The sequence below is a fragment of the Panulirus ornatus genome, chromosome 40 (genome assembly GCF_036320965.1).
Source record: "Panulirus ornatus isolate Po-2019 chromosome 40, ASM3632096v1, whole genome shotgun sequence".
NCBI lineage: Eukaryota > Metazoa > Arthropoda > Malacostraca > Decapoda > Palinuridae > Panulirus > Panulirus ornatus.
In genome coordinates this window covers 15,821,166-15,841,247 of record NC_092263.1, presented here as the reverse complement: position 1 = coordinate 15,841,247, position 20,082 = coordinate 15,821,166, and the positions used below count along the sequence as shown (strand labels likewise).

Genomic DNA, 20,082 nt, shown 5'->3' with positions numbered 1-20,082 from the left:
CTTAGTATTTTCTTGAATTTTGAGTAAAAATGAAATGTGGTCCTCAAGGCAGGTGGGAGAGAATACCAGTCAGTTTATAACAATACTCCATTGTTCTCTCTCTCTCTCTCTCTCTCTCTCTCTCTCTCTCTCTCTCTCTCTCTCTCTCTCTCTCTCTCTCCCTCTCTCTCACACACACACACACACTCCAATCCCCAGTCTAATTTGTGAAAGTTTTGTGTTTATCTGGGTCTATGCTGACACTGCTGATTCAGTGGACCCTCAAGAATTTGGAAAGATGAGGTCTTACTCCACCACTCAACGCCTTGCCAGCCTCCCAAGCTTCATTTACCGCAAGACGTCATTAAGGCTTTTGACTTGGTGAACCAAAAGGTCATCACGAAGAAAGCCGTCGACCTGGGACTACGTGGATGTCTCGTCTCGTGGCTGGCGGACCTCCTGACCAGGCGACACCAGACCCTCAACTTTAGATGAGCCACACCGACCTCACTACCCCAGGATGCGGTGCACCACAGGGTAACAAGATGCAGCCGCTCTGCTTTCTCATTCTTATCAGTAACACCCTGAAAGACACAGACCACAGCTGAAAGTACGTAGACAATTTCACCTTTGACATCACTATCATCAACAGTTCTCCTGACCTCAGTGTCCTTCAGCTTATCATCAACAACCTTCATGGGCGGACGACAGCCAACGACGTCAGCTTCAACCACACAAGGACTGCGATGATGCACATCAGCCTAGACGCAGACAACCTCCTGCCTCCTAACATCTTACCAGGACCTGTCATCCTCCGGGTAGTCAGGGATTTCACATCCTCCCCTCCTCCCCAACACCTCTCCACCACACACCGGCTTTTTGTCACCATAATCGACTCGTTCCACCAGAGCTCGTACAGACAAGTACAAGAACTGTCCTATACCTACCACTTTGAACGTCATAAACTATTAATGAACAAGTACATTGCGAAACATGTGAACAACTCAGTGGTATATGGTATGACAACTACTGTATTCCTGTAACTGTTCATCACTTAATGTTCAACCATTCTTTCTTATAAACACACTACATCTCTATAATTCCTTTTCTCTTTTGTTTCTTTCTGTCTCTCCTGCCTTTCTGCTCCCTCTTTCCTCATTCTCTCTTATCAATCCCTTTTTCTATCGCCGCTAATTAATATCCACGTGCATTCATAACACGGTCATATTAATTACCAAAATATCATCAAAAACACTTACATCATTAACTTATCAAATGGTAAATGAAATGATAGAGTTTTGGATTTATTTCAGTCGCACAAATTCCCAGCGAACAGATGTAAATCAGGTTACAAGTGCTTTGAATATCGTTTGAAAATTATTGAGGTCAAAAATATATAGAGTGTGAAAACCCATGGCAGAGCTAGAGCCAACACACGTCAGAAGCTGGATGTCAAAATCTTCATCAGTGAGGCGAAACCCAATCTGGATCACTGGCACAGGAGGTTGTGCTCCACTTCTGACCGGGATAAAACCACCATAGGTCATGGTGCTGAGGACCTGAGGCAGCTGCTATGGTGCTGTGGGAGCGAAGTAACCCCTCCCCCCGCTCCCTACCCTCCCCATCACCGTACTGCACCACAGGGAGGGATAGCATTGTGTTACCGCCGGCCGGGTCGGGTTATATGTCTGTATTCCCAACGGCGAATTTGACTTACTATTTTTGCTATGATGGCTGCCTGAATTAGTGATCTTCATTATTTTGAATATGACTATCAACATTCTTCTTCCTTTTCATCTTCTTCTTCCTCTCATTATCATTACTACCCAAAGTCATATCTATATTCATATTATTCATATTCATGTCTATACTCAAAATATTATTGTTTTTATTACCATTACCATTATCATTGTTATTATCACTACTATTATCATTATTATTATTATCATTATTATTATTATTATCATTATTATTATTATTATTCTTTATCATCATTATTATCATTATCATTATTATTACTATCACTATTATCATGATTATAATCATCGTCATTATTCTAAATGTCAATATCTTATTTTCTCGCTTTAACCCAGCAGTTCCTCCAACCACACACTTCTCACATACTATCATCAAGCTAAACACTTGAGTATTGGTCACCGTGACCGACCACTGGGTCGTCCTTGAAATGGTCAATCGGTCGTAAAGTGAGGCAATGACGATATTAATGGTGGTTCACCTTGTAAAGAATAGCCTTTTAGAAGAGAGAGGCAGGAGATATTTTACTGGACTCTGTAATGGAATGTTGGAAGTGTTTTACGGTAGAGGAAATCAATGCCATAAATACAGAAAAGTTGAAATGTTTATCAAAGTGTGAGATTAAGAGATGGGCAACCCAGAGTACAAACTCTCTCCCACGAATGCGCACATACGGATGACCTGCTGGATCCAAGAGACAAGTCAGTCACAGGTTACAAGGCAACGGTGCGGAAACCGAGGGAAGCGCCTGTGAAGGGAGGCGGGTGCTCAGAGACGGAGGCCAACTGGAGCAAATAATTGATATGATTCCACACTACATTACCCGGCTCCTCCAGGGACCAGACCACTTGGTCACAGATACTTACACCAGCCTGGGTCACGCAGGATGTAGGGGATCAGGAGACAGGCGAGGGTCAGACGATGCTTGGAGTACAGGGAGATGAAATGATCTTGACAAAGTCTTGGAGACCAGCACGGCTACTTGATGCTGGGAAAACAGGGAACGTATATGGGAGCTAATTCCTTGTGTACTATGTGACGCACTCGTGATCGGTGAATCTTTGAGTGTACTCTCTTGTTAAGACACGCCGGCTGGCTCTTGCGATCTTCCCTCAGTCCATCAGTTCAGTCCAGCAGAAAGGTTTGTGGTGCGGTTAATAGTCACCCTCTATTTTGTTGTCCTATTTATCTTCTATGTTCTCCTTTCTTCCTGTTTTACGCCTCGTTTTGTCTCATCCCTCTTCCTTCATTTGGATCTCTTTCAATCTTGTTACATTTTTTTAAATTTTGGTAAATTTCTTTAATGTTCTTTTTTCTTATTCTCACTACACCTTCCCTCTTCCCATCCTTCTCTCATGCCTCTCACTCCTCCGTGTTTCTACCTCTCCTTTACTTCTCATGGACTCCTCTACAGTCTATTATTCTCCCACGTATATAGTTATCACCCTGAACCTCATCCTTTACGAGCCATCTTCCTCTGTACAACATTCTCCTCTCTTTCTTAGGGTTATAGACTCTCCCCAAGTACGTGGGCCTCTCCTGCCCTCCCCCAGTACTTTAGTTTCCCCAGTCCTGCCCCAGGACTCTGAAGGCTCCACTGCCCTCCCACTGCCACTTGAACATCTCCCGCCTTCTCCCAGTACTCAAGTGTTTCCTCCTGTCCCACAGCCAGGTCCCCCAGGCCTTCCTAGCCTCTCTGCCACTTCCCCGAGCGCGTTTATCTCTCCCACTTTCCTCCTCTCCAAAATGTCCCACACCATTTTCAAAATGCTCTCGTTCTATTGCGGCAAAAAATGTTGATATAATGGATTGCCCAGATGACTGGCTGGAAATTGAGTTCCAGAATGTAATAGTCCCAGCATGGCTTCCCCTGGGACGTGTGCGTGTTAGTGTGAGGGTGTGCGTGTGTACTTATATATATATATATATATATATATATATATATATATATATATATATATATATATATATATATATATACATATATATATATAATAGATAGATAGATAGATAGATAGATAGATAGATAGATAGATAGATAGATAGAGAGAGAGAGAGAGAGAGAGAGAGAGAGAGAGAGAGAGAGAGAGAGGTGATTCATTAGGTCGGGGGTCAGGTGCGAGTATGAATATCAACAGGACAAAGGTGACCTTAACACACACCTCGTTGGAGTTATGACCGACGGAAGAGCTTCACACGTCTGGTGTCAGCGAGGCATCGCTGGGTCATCGTCAGCGGGAGGAGACGTCTGGCTGACTATACTCCTCTCTCTATATCCTTCAATATATCTCTTCCCAATAATCTATGTGTACCCTTCTCAAAACGTGTTATTCTTTTCTCTTCAACTTTATACAAGGGATACATAAGAACGATAATCAAGCACATTTGTACTGATACAGAACGCACATGTTCTTGGATTACTGTCATGGGAAAAGGCTTCTGAGGCAACGGATCAGAAACAGAAAATATATCAAGAGAAAAACAAAAACTGTGCAGAAGGGAACTGCTGAGAACGAGACTGGAACCAGTGGAGTGAGATCTCCGAGGTGACAGAGACAATGTCGCTGTTGACCATCTTATGAGACTATACGAACAAGACGTCATATGTGTAATGCTTGAGGCATATTGTATCTTCTGAGGTGGACGCTGTACCTGTCCCACGAGACGTCCTTCCTAATACACGATAGTATTTGGCAATAGCTCGAACCCCCTCACGGGTAAGTTCATATGATGACGAGAGAGTGAATTGTTTCACTTCTGTTGATCTCGGAGGAGAATCTTTACACATACGCCAGACCGGATCCTACACGAGAACCTCCCCATTAATACACGGCCACGCACTCAAGCCTTTATCGCTGTAGCCAGTAGAGTGTAGGTTTAAACGGTTTATCTTTTAGCAAACGCCCACACGAAGCCATACGAGGCAATCCCGTAGATTAAGAAGAGAAGGACGAAGAAAACAGCTTTTGTGTCCACCATGTCTGGTGTGGAAGATAAGGACAAGACTAAAACTGTGAGAGGCATGACAGTCACCGCCCTAGGATATGGCGGGGAGTGGATGAAGGTACTGTGGTGTTGTGGTACATGTTGATGTTGTTGTGGTGGTTGTGGTGATGGTGGTTATAGTGGAAGGGATAAGGTAGTAACTAACGAACGTGGTGAGGATGATGGTAGCTATAACTATTAGTTGCTGGTTGACAATGTTGGTAGATGATTGTGGTGATGATGGTAGTGGGGATAGAGAATGGGTGGCGTCGATTGACATTCTTGCCATCCACTGCTGCTCTACAGACAGAGACGTTGTCATAAAACGATAAGAATTAGTCAGATTATAGCGTCAAAGCCAACCACTACACCAGGTGGCAATGATCATCAAACATGTACATCATGCGTGTTCAGACAGGGGTTGTCTGCTCAGCTACAGACTTGTCTCTGGTGTGAAAACCACAAAAATTGAGTCGCAGGGACTCCACTGTCGTAGATCTTGTGTCATTGATGCTCAGATGTGGAACTAAATCGGACTAATTGTGCATCACAAAGAGTAAGGAAGAATCCCTTGTTGCTAAATTCAGCCCTTATCCCACGCTACATTTGTAACGTTAAGACAGATGCAATATTCATATAATCCTTAATATAACTAGGTAGAATCTTAGCTCATAAGGGGAACAACAAAATAAAAGGATCTGACACTTCACCATTATTACATAGGTTAATAAAAACAGAAAATGAAAATTTAACAAATACTTGGTTATGAAGAAACGTAAATATGTTCCTCAGAGACAAGACTTTATGGGAATATTATTACGCCTTACTGCCTGACACGACGCTCTCTCATCTTTCCTCTGTCACCCCCGACATCTGAGTCTGGAGGTTAAACAGTCTCAAGACGACAGTTATGGAGATGTCCAGAGGACTTTCATGTCAATATGCTGGATGGCATTAGTGACTTATGAAGCAAATGATAAAAAGAAAAAGGGAAATTAGCAACAGATCCTGTTGAAGACGACATCTTTTGAGGGATGGGAAGACCTCCTCAGTAAAGTTACCCCTTGCCGGGCATATGTGGTGTGAATGACCTGTGAAGCGGGTCGAACACTGGATCGAAACGTATGAGCCAATATCAACAACTCAGCAGCACCAGAATGATGTGAATCTGAAAATCCCGAACACTAAAGGATAAGTGAATCAGCCTCGAGGAGTTAGAAATGTCTTCTAGGAAAGTACTAAAGCCACGGAATTTCCACAGGAAGAAGGAAAGTAGAAGATGAAGTTCATCCAACTCTACTCCATTATCTACTTTGACGTTACTAATACGTTTATTGCCACAGACACAACCAATCATCTTGCTCACTGGAGGGAAGGAAGAGTAGGGGCATCGGAGGGAGAAGGAAGGGGATGGAAGGAAGAGTGGAGGTACTGGAGGGAGAGGGAAGGGGTGGGGGGGAGGAAGAGTGGAGGGAGGAAGAGTGGAGGGACTGGAGGGAGAAGGAAGGGAAGGGATAAGCGGAGGTCTGTTCAAGAGGAGAGCCACGTCTCTCTTACATCTACTCACAAAACCTTTTATTCGTCTCCCCAGAATGAGACCCAACGGTACACAAACGTCCTTTTGTTCCCATATATTTTACCTGTTTAGGTACGGCGGAAGTGCGAGCTTTTATTCATACTGTTGCATTCAGATTCATTTACCTGGGAAAATCAGATCATCTGGACGAGAAAGTTTTTGCACCGGAGCGAACATTTCGGAAGCCAGAATTCTGGGAACAATTTCGTATCACTTGAGAGTATAATTTGCTACTAACGTTTGTGAAGATCCGAAGATACAGAACGATAAAAAACAGATAAATCAGTAATATCAAACCAATAAAGAGATATCTTTATGGAAATATCTGTCTTGAACTCTGTACCATGCAGCATGTGATGCATGATCTCATGCAAGTATTCATGGTACCATTGTCATACTCAGACACATGAACAGCGTCATGCATGGCACTTGAGTCGCTGGTCACTGGCGAACGATCATTAGGCCGACCTGTTCATGTGCGGTCAACTGCCTAACATGTTCCCTGCCTGGACTGTACCACCACTAGCCTTATCATTAGGGTCTGCTGGATAGTGGATCTGCTAGGTGGCGGGTTTGCTAGGTGGCGGGTTTGCTAGGTGGCGGGTTTGCTAAGGGATAGGCCTAATAGGTGGTGGGTCTGTGTGTGGTGGGTCTGTCATGTGGTGGGTCTGCTGCGTGGTGGGTCTGTTGTCTTGTAAGTATAATGGCTGGACGTTGTGTAGGGCGGAGGTTCTGATGAGCAGACGACATACTATGGTATATGAATTTCCGACGATATAGAAAATAAGGAGGTCGTTTTAAGTGTGATGTGCGCGTGGTCATCTGGGATCGACTCCATCTCCGAGAAAATGTTACTATAAGATGACCTTCACATCACAACGTCAACCAGGAAACCTCGAGTCTAGACCTTTACTGAAGCAGAGCGAACGTTTACATTAGGTAATTTCATCTCTCATTAACGTGAATGTGTTCCGAGATTGCTGATCTTTGACTCGGTTCCTCGGCCATGGGTGTGCCAAGGGATGTCATCTAATGGAACCATTGGTCTACCCAGGCGTATCTCAAGATCGTCTGTGCTCCCTCTGGGAGACCCTGGAAGGGAATTCGTCTAGTGGTGAGGCAGCTAGAGTGGCGGTATTTTTCGAGATAGTTGTGAGAGAAGATGAGGGGAAATTTAGGAAAGCGAACAAGAAGAACCTTTGAGACGAAGGAAGCTTTACGGAGGAAAGAAGGGAAATCTAAGAAGGGAAGGGAAAAGCCGTGTGTGTGTGTGTGTGTGTGTGTGTGTGTGTGTGTGTGTGTGTGTGTGTGTGTGCGTGAAAGCAGACGTAGTTGAATGGTTTTGGGTCGACTCCAGGGGTCAAACCAAGGCCCATCTCACTGGTGAGCCAGTTTAGCGTGTCTCATTAATGAGCCGAGCCAGGGAAAGTCTCACGAGCAAGATTCTGGGTTGTGCCGAGGCATTACACCTTATCACACCCCGGAACCTTCTAAGCCACGACTAGTACCATGAAATTGGATGAAAATCGCTGCGCTAATCCTTGAATCCTGCGGTTTTCCCCAAGAGAAAATCTGCTTTCCAAACTTTTCGCCAAACAACATTCCACACATTTCTGGAAACCTTGAAGCACAAAAGTGAGTTAAGATCGAGGTACGAGGTCTGTCGTGCCTGGAGATCTTCCTGACAGACCCTCCAAGTCTGGTTCGTTATCAAAACTGTATTTCGAGGACACTAGATCTTATAGGCAATGAAATACTTGATGATTCTAACTATATCTCTTGTTCCAGCTACTAGTTAACGTACGATATCCTGGAAACTACCAGAAGTTTACTACGTTAACCGTAAATTTTTCTCATTCGCCTTCAAATCCAGTGGCATTTAAGACTGTAAAAAGGCAATGTATCATTAATGAGAGGCAGTTTCGTTATAGAATCACTATGAAAGAGATGAATGAATTGCTCCATTTTCTGTGGAGAACTTTTAGTACAATTGCCTAACAATGCCACTCTTCCCTCACGCCATCTTATAGTCAGTCTGGCAATTCAGAGGCGCCCCCAGCGTCGGGTGTGTGGTCTAGTGTCGAGTGATGAGTTTATGATGAAAAGTCTGTGATGAAAGTTCGGTGATGATCGTGTGGTGATGATCGTACGATGATGAACATGGTTGATGAGGGTAACCTGGATGGTCTGTGTCTGACGGAAGGTAAGATAAAGGAGGAGGTGGTAGAATGGTTCAGTTATACTGTGAGGGTAAAGTCCGGGGTTAGTGAAGGGACAAGAATGAGGGACGAGGTGGCATCTCTGAGGAAGGAGTTGTGTGAATGTGTTAGTTAAGGAGTGTAAGGAGGAGAGTTGAAGATTGATGAATGGGATTAGAACAGATGATTGTTAGATAATACTGATCGGGTATTGTTAGGGAATACTGATGTGGTATTGGAAGGAGTGAAGAAAGAAGTACTCTCTGTGTGGAAGTGAGTGAGTGCTTTGGCGGTTAGGTTACAAGGGAACGAAATTCCATGACAACCTATCCATCTTGTAGCGACCTCTCCTCTAATTTTCATCTTTTTCTTAAGTTCTTCCAACCCTTCAGTCTCTCCCCCGACCTCCCAGTCGTTCTCTTCTATGATTCCTGGCACAGTTATCTGATTTACCTATAAATACACTTCTTCCCGTCTGTTGTACATAGATGGTAAGTGAATGGGACGAGGGATTAGTTCTGCTGCCATCACACATCCGACTGTTACCTTCTCACTGTACAACGATGGCTCACAGTCTTGTGTGTTCTGTCTGGAGGTCATATCCGGAGCTCCTTACTTGTCCACTGTATTAAATCAGTAACACACACGTTGCTCCTGCCTCACTGTAGAAAGCTTATCAGGTAAGTATATCAAACAAATTCTACGTCATATACGTTATTTTCTTCAAATGAAAAATGTAAAAGACTCTTTGAGTTTCATTCCTTTCATTCAGCTCAATAGATATTTGTAGTTTGTGACGAAGAGGAGAAGAGAACTTCCAGAGCCTTTCCAAGAGAAACCTGGTTAATTTCACCCGAATTCGTTAAGATGTCAGACCTGAGTTATTAAGGTAGCCTTCCCCACGACAGTCATTAAAAAAGTTTCCCATTGAAGGTCAGGCTGCAATACGTGTGATAAAACTTATACGTATTTTGTCTTTATCGATGTCGCTACCTCATGTGGTGGAACTGTGGTGGAACGTGGCAAGGAATGGAGCTGTGGATGGTGGTGAGGTTGTGGGATGTAGTGAGGACCAGGGTTGTGGGGTGTGGTGAAGACTGGGGTTGTAGGGTGTGATAAGGACATAAGTCTCCCAGGATGGGGAGAGAGGGAAGAGGGAGTGAGCCTGGGGAGGGGAGAGGTAGCTACGAGGGGCAAGGCTTTGATCCACATCTGTACGGAAGGAGGAGAAGGACGAGTTTGTCTCTTTCCCTCAGGGAGACCCAGCCAGACGCCAGCGGCTGTATAAGGTGAGGGAGATATGCTACCCTCTTACCTCAGCTCCGGGGCTCATATGGTCATAACTCTTGCAGTACTCCGCTGTGTCAGGAGGGAATGCTGATATACTATCTCAGCGTCGAGACTTATACACCTGCTGTGTCAGGAGACTAATACATATAATCATACCTGGAAAATCTTTTGTTACCATCATATGAATTTGTTTGCATGAATGGACAAGTTTCTCACAGTTTCTGTTGTTACGTGGGAGAGATAATGAACTAAATTTAACTCTCATTGTCTTTTAATGACGTGGTATTGTACGTCCTTGAAGGTAGCATGATAGATTTCGACACCATCATACCGATCAACAACTGATTATATTCTCTTCCTGCGGGTGGACTGGGAAGCCGTACTGTAATCCTCCTGCTCGAGCATATTTCATATTCAAATATTTTTTGATATTTCAGTATTTCAAAACCCTGACAGCCATGGCAGGCAGAGCGTAACGCAACAAAGTACGTCCTTTAGTAAGGTTTACTGGCTGATTGTACACAACCCAACTTTACAAAGACTTACATTCATTATACGTTGAGTTTTATGTCAAATATATCTGATAATGATTATAATCTATCGTACCTACACTTCAGGTCTACGTCCAGGTCAAGCCCCACATCTGGGCTTTCTCATGCAGCGTCTGCCTCACACAAGGTACCCCTCCAACTTGTCATTTCCATTTCATTTACAGAGCAGCAGCAGCAGCAGCAGCAGCAGCAGCAGCAGCAGCAGCGGCAGCAGCAGCAGCAGCAGCAGCAGCGGCAGCAAGAACCTGCCATGAATTCCCTTACAAACGCTTAGGACTACCCCCTCCCTCCCCGTCTCACATACGCTAGGTTCACAGTCAAGTGGCAATCTCAGCAGTAATGTTCCTCTCCTCTCACGTCAATCAACATGCCATCAAACGAGGGACGTAGAGCTGGCTCAGCCGTGTCATGTCGTACGTTCAGCTTTCATGTTTAAAACACGTGTTGATTCGTTCCTGAGCAAGAAGCTCTTACTACCCCAGAGGCAGACGGACGCAGGACGAAAATACCTCAAGAAAAATGTTTAATACAGATCCAACTGGAAGAAGCAACAGCTCTCATCTTGTCGACCAACTAAAAAAAATTACCCGTTTTTCTGAGGATTTTCTTTATATTTGTTCAAATGAAGCAAACCTTCACTGTCTGCAGTTGATGTGCTTCTGCATCGAATATTGCAACAGCGACATTCCAGTTTCCCCGGCAATAACTGCTGCTTCAGTATCCTGAACTGTTACAGAAGCAGTAAAGATGTGAAGTGAACATTGAGATAATTGTTTCATCTGTTTATTATTGTCGACAAAATCTGTTAAGGACGACGTCGCATGACCATGTGGTGGAAATGTTGTGGGGCATGATGGAGTTGTGGGTTGTGGCGAGTGTGGGGCTGTGAGCTGTGGTGGTCTGTGGGGCTGTGGGCTGTGCTGGTATGTGGAGCTGTGGGCTGCGACTAGGAGCGAAGCTATGATCTGTAATGAGAAGATGATTTGTGAGTTTGGGAGGTGTTCAGGAATAGGAGGGGTAGAAGAGAAGGACTATCAGGGGACTTGGGTAGAAGGATCAAACTCCAACACTGAGTGTTGTGAGTAGAAAGTAAAAAACGGTATCATTCCATTGTTGTTAGTCGTAACAATGAAAGGATATCAGTTGCATGGGGAAGGGAATAACACACAGAAAAGAAAAATACACACTAGGTATCAGCAACTGTTCTGTGCATCGATCTCTTTCGAAATATTCCTGGCTGTGTCCGTCATCTGATATCGGCTTTTATCGTAAGCAACGTCAGTAACTTTAAATCTCTTGTAAAATATGTAAGGTTCACGAGGGAGGTTCAGGTACCCCAGCAAGAGACATGAACATGGAAATCAGATTTCGTCTGATGAACGACATTAGTGTCAGGGGGGCCTGCTTGCTCCCGGGAGGCGACCAAACCCCAGGCCAGACGCCTCCTCTCGTCTTGATCTACACATTAATCTCCCGTGGGGTGAGGGGCAAGATGATTGGGAGCTAGGGAGAGGGGATAAGAGTGAGGAGAGAGAGAGAGAGAGAGAGAGAGAGAGAGAGAGAGAGAGAGAGAGAGAGAGAGAGAGAGAGGTTTATAAAAGTGAGAAAGTGAGAGGCGGTATGTTGGTGAGAAGAAGGAAAGGTTGACAGGCTCAGTTGTTGGTTGTGGAGTGTGTGTGTGTGTGTGTGTGTGTGTGTGTGTGTGTGTGTGTGTGTGTGTGTGTGTGTGTGTGTAAGAAAGCAAACGTACCTATCTCCTTATCTACGAGTACCTGCAACGAGATTCTACCAGTGTTCAGAACTACGCGTACAGTTCAAAGCTTGACTGACACTAGTGTTTTCCTCTGTCGCTGTTCATGTCGTAAGTCCGTCAGCTTCGAGAGAAGGATGAAAAGATATACGAGAATCTACATCTCACAAGTTATTGAGGATATCAGAATGATTTATTCTGTTAAAAGACGTCCGAGCAACGAAGAGACATCAGCAGTAATACCTCAAACAAAAAATTGACGAAGGCTTAGCGAGAAAGATGGTTAGGTCATTAAGTGAACTGTCGAGTGAACCAGAAAAATGCATGGAATAATCACAGAAATATTCAGAAACCTTGACAAATGGCTAAAAGCATGGTTCCATGTGAGACCAGGGCAGTTCTTTTCATCTCGCATAATGATTCAAAAGTTTCAGTCTCTCGAAAAGGAAAGACAAGACGATTCAAAGACTTGGTTCAGCGTCTGAATCATTAACTGACCACAAGACTGACCGACTGACTAACTCAGTGACTGTCACAATGTTTAACATCACGGTACATGTTGATACAACATCTCCAGTTTCACATCACGGTACGTGTTGATACAACATCTCCAGTTTCACATTACGGTACATGTTGATACAATATCTCCAGTTTCACATCACGGTACATGTTGATACAATATCTCCAGTTTCACATCACGGTACATGTTGATACAACATCTCCAGTTTCACATCACGCGTTGGAAATATCGCTTTCTGCTCTTCAGTTAGACTAACGATTTCATCGTCAAACTTCCCTTATTACCGGCACTATGTACACACACTTCATGATGCTGTGAAGGTCTGATAGTTTCCCTTCATGAAAGGGAATAATTAAGCTCTACGAAAAATGTTCGAACACGGTCCTCTCAAACACTGAAAAAAAAAGTAATGTAAAATGATTTTATAAATCCGATGAAAATGTTTTGTACTTTGTGTTGTGGGATCCCAGTATTTGTAAACAATGGTATTACATTCCCTGTAATTTTTTTAACTATTCTTTTTACTTTCTACATCTAATCTGTCTCGTTCATGTAGGTACTGGGCTATTTAATAACATTCCTTTACAGGTCCTCTGAACGAAGCAAGGTGTGTGAGAATTATTTTCATTGCAATCACTCCTGTCATTCCATCTTAAGCTAATGTACACATATCATTTAAGACCATTAGCGATCCAGGGTACGGCCCCAGACTGTATGATGTCACTATGTTACGTCACAGTTGACGTCACTAACCAGCTGATCTCCTGGTCGGCAGATCGCTCGGCTGTTCTCCTACACGTGGACGATGGGTTACACGTCTTGTAAACTCATCTACTACATGCAGACCGTCTCCACCGTGTGTTCAGTCCTCACCCTCACCATCATCAGCTTGGAGAGGTAAGACCAGTGTTCTCTTTCTATAGTTCCCGATGCACTAAAGAAGAACGCATAGAAAACGTACGCACGAGTCTTTGCTCTGATGTTTGGTATGGAAGAAAATGGATAGAATTATGACGTCAGTGAAATATGATCAGGGTGGACTACTTTAAGCTCCCCAGAAAGTTTGTAGAGCCGATGGCTGGGAAAGTAAACCCTGTAGGGAGAATGAAAGACGAATGAATGAAGAGCGCTTCACCATGGGGAACGAAGGAGGTATTATAACGGTCAAGCCTCGTGAGAGCGTTCTAAACACAAAACCTAGGGGAAAAGCTCCTATTCAGAGACCGTACGTCTTGGCTTTAGAGGCTGAGAAGCACGAAAATAGGATTCGAACGAGGGTATTCATGGTACGATGCCTCGACTTGAACGTTTTTGCTGACTTATTCTTGACCCGGGAATGAGACTCGCTAGAGAATATTTGCGTCTCCCGTGGAAGCCTCGTTCCGCCACACATCCACCATCGATTTTATGCTAACGTTAGACGAAGCCAAAGCCTAGAGCAGTAACATGGCCAGCGGCTGAGGCTGGACGGGTTAGGTTAAGCTGGTGTTAATTAGATTAGGATTACGAGAGGTCAGCTGGAGTTGAGTTGATTTACTTGTTCGCTATCACAGCAGCTTGCACGAGGAAGGATCTAACCTTATGTCATTCTTTAAGACACACCAGACTGTTGGGACGTAATGACAACACTCGTATCCCCTGAAGCACATCAGCTGGAGCATATGTGCCAAGCTACACCTCCCGCAACACACACACCTGCAGCCCTACACCTCCCGCATCACACACACCTGCAGCCCTACACCTCCCGCATCACACACACCTGCTGCCCTACACCTCCTGCATCACACACACCTGCAGCCCTACACCTCCTGCATCACACACACCTGCTGCCCTACACCTCCTGCATCACACACACCTGCTGCCCTACACCTCCCGCATCACACACACCTGCAGCCCTACACCTCCTGCAACACACACACCTGCTGCCCTACACCTCCTGCATCACACACACCTGCTGCCCTACACCTCCTGCATCACACACACCTGCTGCCCTACACTTCCTGCATCACACACACCTGCTGCCCTACACCTCCCGCATCACACACACCTGCTGCCCTACACCTCCCGCATCACACACACCTGCTGCCTTACACCTACCCTGCTTCTCTGAAGGACATCCCAGGACTGTTGAGTGACACACGATCATCGAGAATGAATGACGTCATCATGAGGTGAACAGACGGAAGATAACTTTATCTCACCTGAAAACATACGAGGCAATTGTATTTCATACTTGAGAGAATTACCAGGTATCATCATTAAGAATGATTATGTGAAGTATTCAGTAGAAAAAAATATATTGTAAGAATGCTAAAGAGAAAGAAACAAATGCAATCATAAAACGACTTAATTTCCTTTACCATAAAATTATATCTGTATTTTGGAAATTTCATCTCCGGTCTTCTCATCTGGTTATTAACAAAGGAAAAAGTGATTCAATTGCGTAATGAAGCAAACGTTGTGGTAGTGGCAACAGAAGCTCATACAAACGATACAAAACTGCTGGTGTTTCCTCCCTACAGATGAGAGATAAGAACGTTTGCTTGTTAGTCCCGCTGTTCACCGTTAATAATGAAATCTCTCTGTAAAAAGCGGGATGGGTCAAGGTTCAAAAAACCGCTGGAAATGCACGACAATTTGAATATCACAGAATCTTTAAGCTTCAGATACATTTCATTTGGATATTCAGTTATTGGATTCGAGGCAGAGCGGCAGGTTAAATCCTAAAATACTTTCATTGTTTCGCAAATCAACATCTCAGGAAGGTATTGAAGCAACACTGTTCCAAACGATGCTTCGGAGCAATGCTGTTCCAAACGATGCCTCGGAACTCACCGGGAAAAGCCTCAGTTGTACGGTAGTAACTGAAACGTTGCTGATCATTACAGAACCAAGTAACGCTATGCTCGACCACTGGCATAACCTAATGCCATCAGAAGTGTCACGAGACATGAATCATGAAGTAACATTCCGAGACACATGATCATGCAGTAACATTCCAAGACACATGAATCATGAAGTAACATTCTGAGACATATGAATCATGAAGTAACATTGACACACATGAATCATTAAGTAATATTCCAAGACACATGAATAATAAACCATCATTCTGAACACATGAATCATAAACCATCATCCTTAGACACATAAATCATATGGCATAATCTTGTGACACATGAATCATAAACCATCATCCTTAGACACATAAATCATATGGCATTATCTTGTGACACATGAATCATACGGCATTATCTTGTGACACATGAATCATAAACCATCATCCTAAGACACATGAATCATACGGCATTATCTTGTGACACATGAATCATACGGCATTATCTTGTGACACATGAATCATAAACCATCATTCTGAACACATGAATCATAAACCATCATCCTGAGACACATGAATCATCATCTTAAGACACGTGAATCATGAATCATCATCTTGAGATGTACATTTCATAATTATAAACACACGATGGAAATTCTCAGTCCAGAATCTCTATCACTACAATGTTGACCTTTTTCACGATGAATGGCATTACTGGCTGCTTATAATGCCAGGTTACAACATAGCAGACTGCAGTATGGTATAAGATGAGCACTGACCTAGCACCACTCCCGGCAAGGTGGTGAGGGACTGAAGATAGAAAACTTACCTTGTTGTAGTAGGAGAAGTTATACTATGGTTGTGAGGCAGGAACCTGGTAACACTGAAGAGTTCTGGCATAGCTTGCAACTCCTCCCACCTCCGTCCAGCTATTCTAACATATCCAAATACAAACCTAACCTGACAAAACCCAGCCTAATCAATTCAAACTTAATCTAACCTACTTAAATCCTTGCTAATCTGACCTAATCCATTCTTGTTTAACCAGGTTCATGTCAGCCTGACCTAAGCTGTCCTCTCACAACCTAAACCAATCTAAGATCATCCAACCTAACCCACGTAATCTAACCCTACTTATCCATATCCAACCTACCGTACCTCATCCATATCCAACATAACCCATCCTAACTTATCTGCACATGGCCTAACTTAGTCTAGCTTATTTTGCAGCCAAACGTGCACAAAACGTATCAGTATCACCTGATTCTTTCCTGCCCAACATAGAGGTTGCAGGACTTAACGAAACCACAGAACCAAACTTAATGCCACTCTCCAGGTAACTACTGTTTATATGTCACATAAACATGAAAGAAAACTAACCTCAATATGGTTTCTAAACTTGGAAATAAGAGAAATGTGACTCACTTTACTAACAAGGAAATCACAAGAAAACTATGGAATTTGACTGCGATTCTGATCGTTTCAAGAAACAGGACAAACGTACCTCGTTCATGGAGATGTTGCAATATGAAAGTATAATGATAACACTCACCCAGTCCAGAACGAAGTCAGTGTGGGAGGTGGCAATAACTTGCCTCGTGGAGAGGTTGTAAAAGGACCCTGGAGGCGGCATCACAAGTGTGGAACAAATTTCAAGTTCCACTCAACTTTCAACACTAATTTGACTCACTTCCGCTCTAGTTTACATTTACGTTCTATGAAAATATTGTTTAATTTCAGTTTGCATGACAGAAGACGTATCTCTAAGACAGTTTGGTTCCGTTATAATTCATCTTTGCGTTAGTATTGTGATCACACATGACTTTAACGTATTGCTCTAATATCCAATACATTGTGTTGCATTTCGCTTTACTAAACTTTCATTTCAGTGTTCGTGGTATTCCGAAATTCACATTCATATGATAAACATTTCTCAAAACGTTCACTATTTTCTATCATTCTCATCACATATAAGATTACAGTATTCATTTGTTTCAAAAAGAACTTATATAAGAAATGTAACTAAAATGTATGAATAAATTCCTACAATGTTTTGACTAATTCGCAGATTCATATTCAAACTTTTCTCAGTTTCGTCCTTGACCAACGTAAACAATATGACTCAAGTGGCGACGCAGCTGGGTATTTCCGCCAACACTAACGCCGTCTGCTTTTCCACAGCTATTCTCATAATCACTATAGTCACTATATCTACACAGTATCACTGTACTGATGTGTTTACCGCTAATTATGTCCGAGAGAGTCAGATTCCCTCACTATGTGTGCACAGCACTGGTGTTGTTGACAGAATGTCGAGTGATTTTCTGAAGCTTTCGAGTAACACACGCGGTGACACTGTCTCGACCCGTTTGAACCATCTTGTACTCGGAGCTTATAACGAACACGCTGGTATAGTCTGTTTGTTTTGTATATAAAAATCTTTTGATGTATAGTTTAACATTCATAATACGGTTCCTATTTTAACGATCACTCAATAATCGCAAGCCATTAATGATGATAACATACAAAGTTCGCAGATAAATAATTGTTTCGAGCGATGTGAATCATCCTATGGAGGGAAATATGAAATGTGAACCAGGATTTACGTTGGTTCCAGTATTCTCGACCAATAGTCAGTAGGCAAGATATTAATTCTGCCGCCTGGTTACGTACAAGATGACTAAATATAATACGAATATTTACGCAAACCATCGCGTTATATAGTACTGAATTACAACAAATGTTTTACACGATCATTTCTGACGAATAAAAGGAATCCTTATCATCATTTTTGATATACAAAGTACACTGTAAGACCGCTTCACCTGTTGTGCTGGGCACTTACACGTTTCTGCATATTCTATAATTTTTTCCATCATTTCTTAGTCAAAAGTAAAAAGTTTCTTCTTGAAAGGCCAACACTGGAAGATGAGCTGTTAATCTTTGTGTCTGGTTTACTACAGTGAAATAAGATTTACTCGAGTGAAATAAAGAGTAATACACATACAATGTATGACGTCACACGACTCACAAATCTCAATGTTGATATCAGATTCAACACGTCAGGATTGCTGTACCCACGACCTTTATACCTCCACAGGTACAGTCCTCCACAGGTGCAGCCCTCCACAGGTACAGTCCTCCACAGGTACAGTCCTCCACAGGTACAGTCCTCCACAGGTACAGCCCTCCACAGGTACAGCCCTCCACAGGTACAGTCCTCCACAGGTACAGTCCTCCACAGGTACAGCCCTGTACAGGTACAGTCCTCCACAGGTACAGTCCTCCACAGGTACAGCCCTCCACAGGTACAGCCCTCCACAGGTACAGTCCTCCACAGGTACAGTCCTCAACAGGTACAGTCCTCCACAGGTACAGCCCTCAACAGGTACAGCCCTCCACAGGTACAGCCCTCCACAGGTACAGCCCTCCACAGGTACAGCCCTGTACAGGTACAGCCCTGTACAGGTACAACCCTGTACAGGTACAGCCCTCCACAGGTACAGCCCTCCACAGGTACAGCCCTGTACAGGTACAGCCCTGTACAGGTACAGCCCTCCACAGGTACAGCCCTCCACAACAACAGTGCACACAGAAGTAATAAGCCACTGCAGTGTGGGTGCAACGCCGTCATCTACCCTAACTCTTCCCTCTACCGCAGGTGCTACGCCATCATCTACCCCATGAAGGCCATCTACGTCTGCAGCATCAGCAAGGCCAAGAAAGCTGCCCTCATCATCTGGGTGTCCTCGCTCTTCCTGGCCTCTCCCAACCTAATGGTTCAGGTCAGTGGCTCCGCTCGGGGGATATGATAAGATTGGGGAAGAGTCTGTATCTTTGTGGTCTCTGTTGACTTCTTAACGCATTCATGATGGTGTATCTGTGTGTATGTTGATTGTGGTCATATGTATGATGTACGTACACACATACAGACAGATATATCTACCTTTCTCAAATACACACACACACACACACACACACACACACACACACACACACACACACACACACACACAAAATAAGACACAGACAGACACTCTCTCTTCTTTACCTTGTTGCTTCCTGGCGTAGCCAGACACAAATAACCGAGCTACTGAAGAGCGCCTTTACCGTCGCCTGCTTCAGACTTCAGCCCTTTAGCGTCGCCTGCATCAGACGTCAGTGACTTGTTCTCTGAGGAGCGGCCGTGATTGTTATCCAGCAGGAGGTCGAGAGGTCGAGAGAGGTCGAGAGAGGTCGAGAGAGAAAGGTCTAGAGAGAGAGAGAGAGAGAGAGAGAGAGAGAGAGAGAGAGAGAGAGAGAGATGCTCACTCGCCTGTGGGTATGAGAGGGAGGAGGTTGATGAGGCGAGTGGGAGGGATCACTGCAGGGTCAGAGGTCGTGGCTCACAGGATGAAGGACCTCACCAATGTGTCTCTGTCGCAGTTATGGCGACACTTGTCGTCGACCATTACTCTCTGCTTCAACGTGTCTTAGAAAAATGGATTTCAGTTGTACGTAAGTGCGGCTTGAATCAGATCAAGGATATCGCTCTGCCCAGCAGCTTTGTTCACACTGGCAGGCTGGGTGACGCTGCCAGAATTTTCTAACGCCTCCGAGGCAATTTATGTTTTAGTAAACACAACAGCTCCAGGCAACAACT

The 20,082-nt window shown here is 43.9% G+C and overlaps 2 protein-coding genes across 3 annotated transcripts in view; one reads left to right on the top strand and one right to left on the bottom strand.

The window, feature by feature from the left end:
- The window catches only part of LOC139761519 (QRFP-like peptide receptor), a 96,707-nt gene that overhangs the window by 43,150 nt on the left and 33,475 nt on the right, over nucleotides 1-20,082 (top strand). Inside the window, exons 3-4 of the mRNA XM_071685785.1 lie at nucleotides 13,380-13,501; nucleotides 19,102-19,225. Of these exons, the coding sequence (XP_071541886.1) occupies nucleotides 13,380-13,501; nucleotides 19,102-19,225 (246 nt within the window). The remainder of the gene's footprint in view (nucleotides 1-13,379; nucleotides 13,502-19,101; nucleotides 19,226-20,082) is intronic.
- Nucleotides 1-20,082, bottom strand: part of LOC139761473 (QRFP-like peptide receptor) — a 193,032-nt gene that overhangs the window by 149,410 nt on the left and 23,540 nt on the right. The window contains exon 1 of one of the 2 annotated variants that reach the window (XM_071685705.1): nucleotides 16,993-18,238. The exons of the other annotated variant lie outside the window; for it this stretch is intronic. The gene's annotated coding sequence lies outside the window, so the exon portion shown is untranslated. Of the gene's footprint in view, nucleotides 1-16,992; nucleotides 18,239-20,082 lie in introns of those variants that run through there. 2 annotated transcript variants of the gene reach the window in all.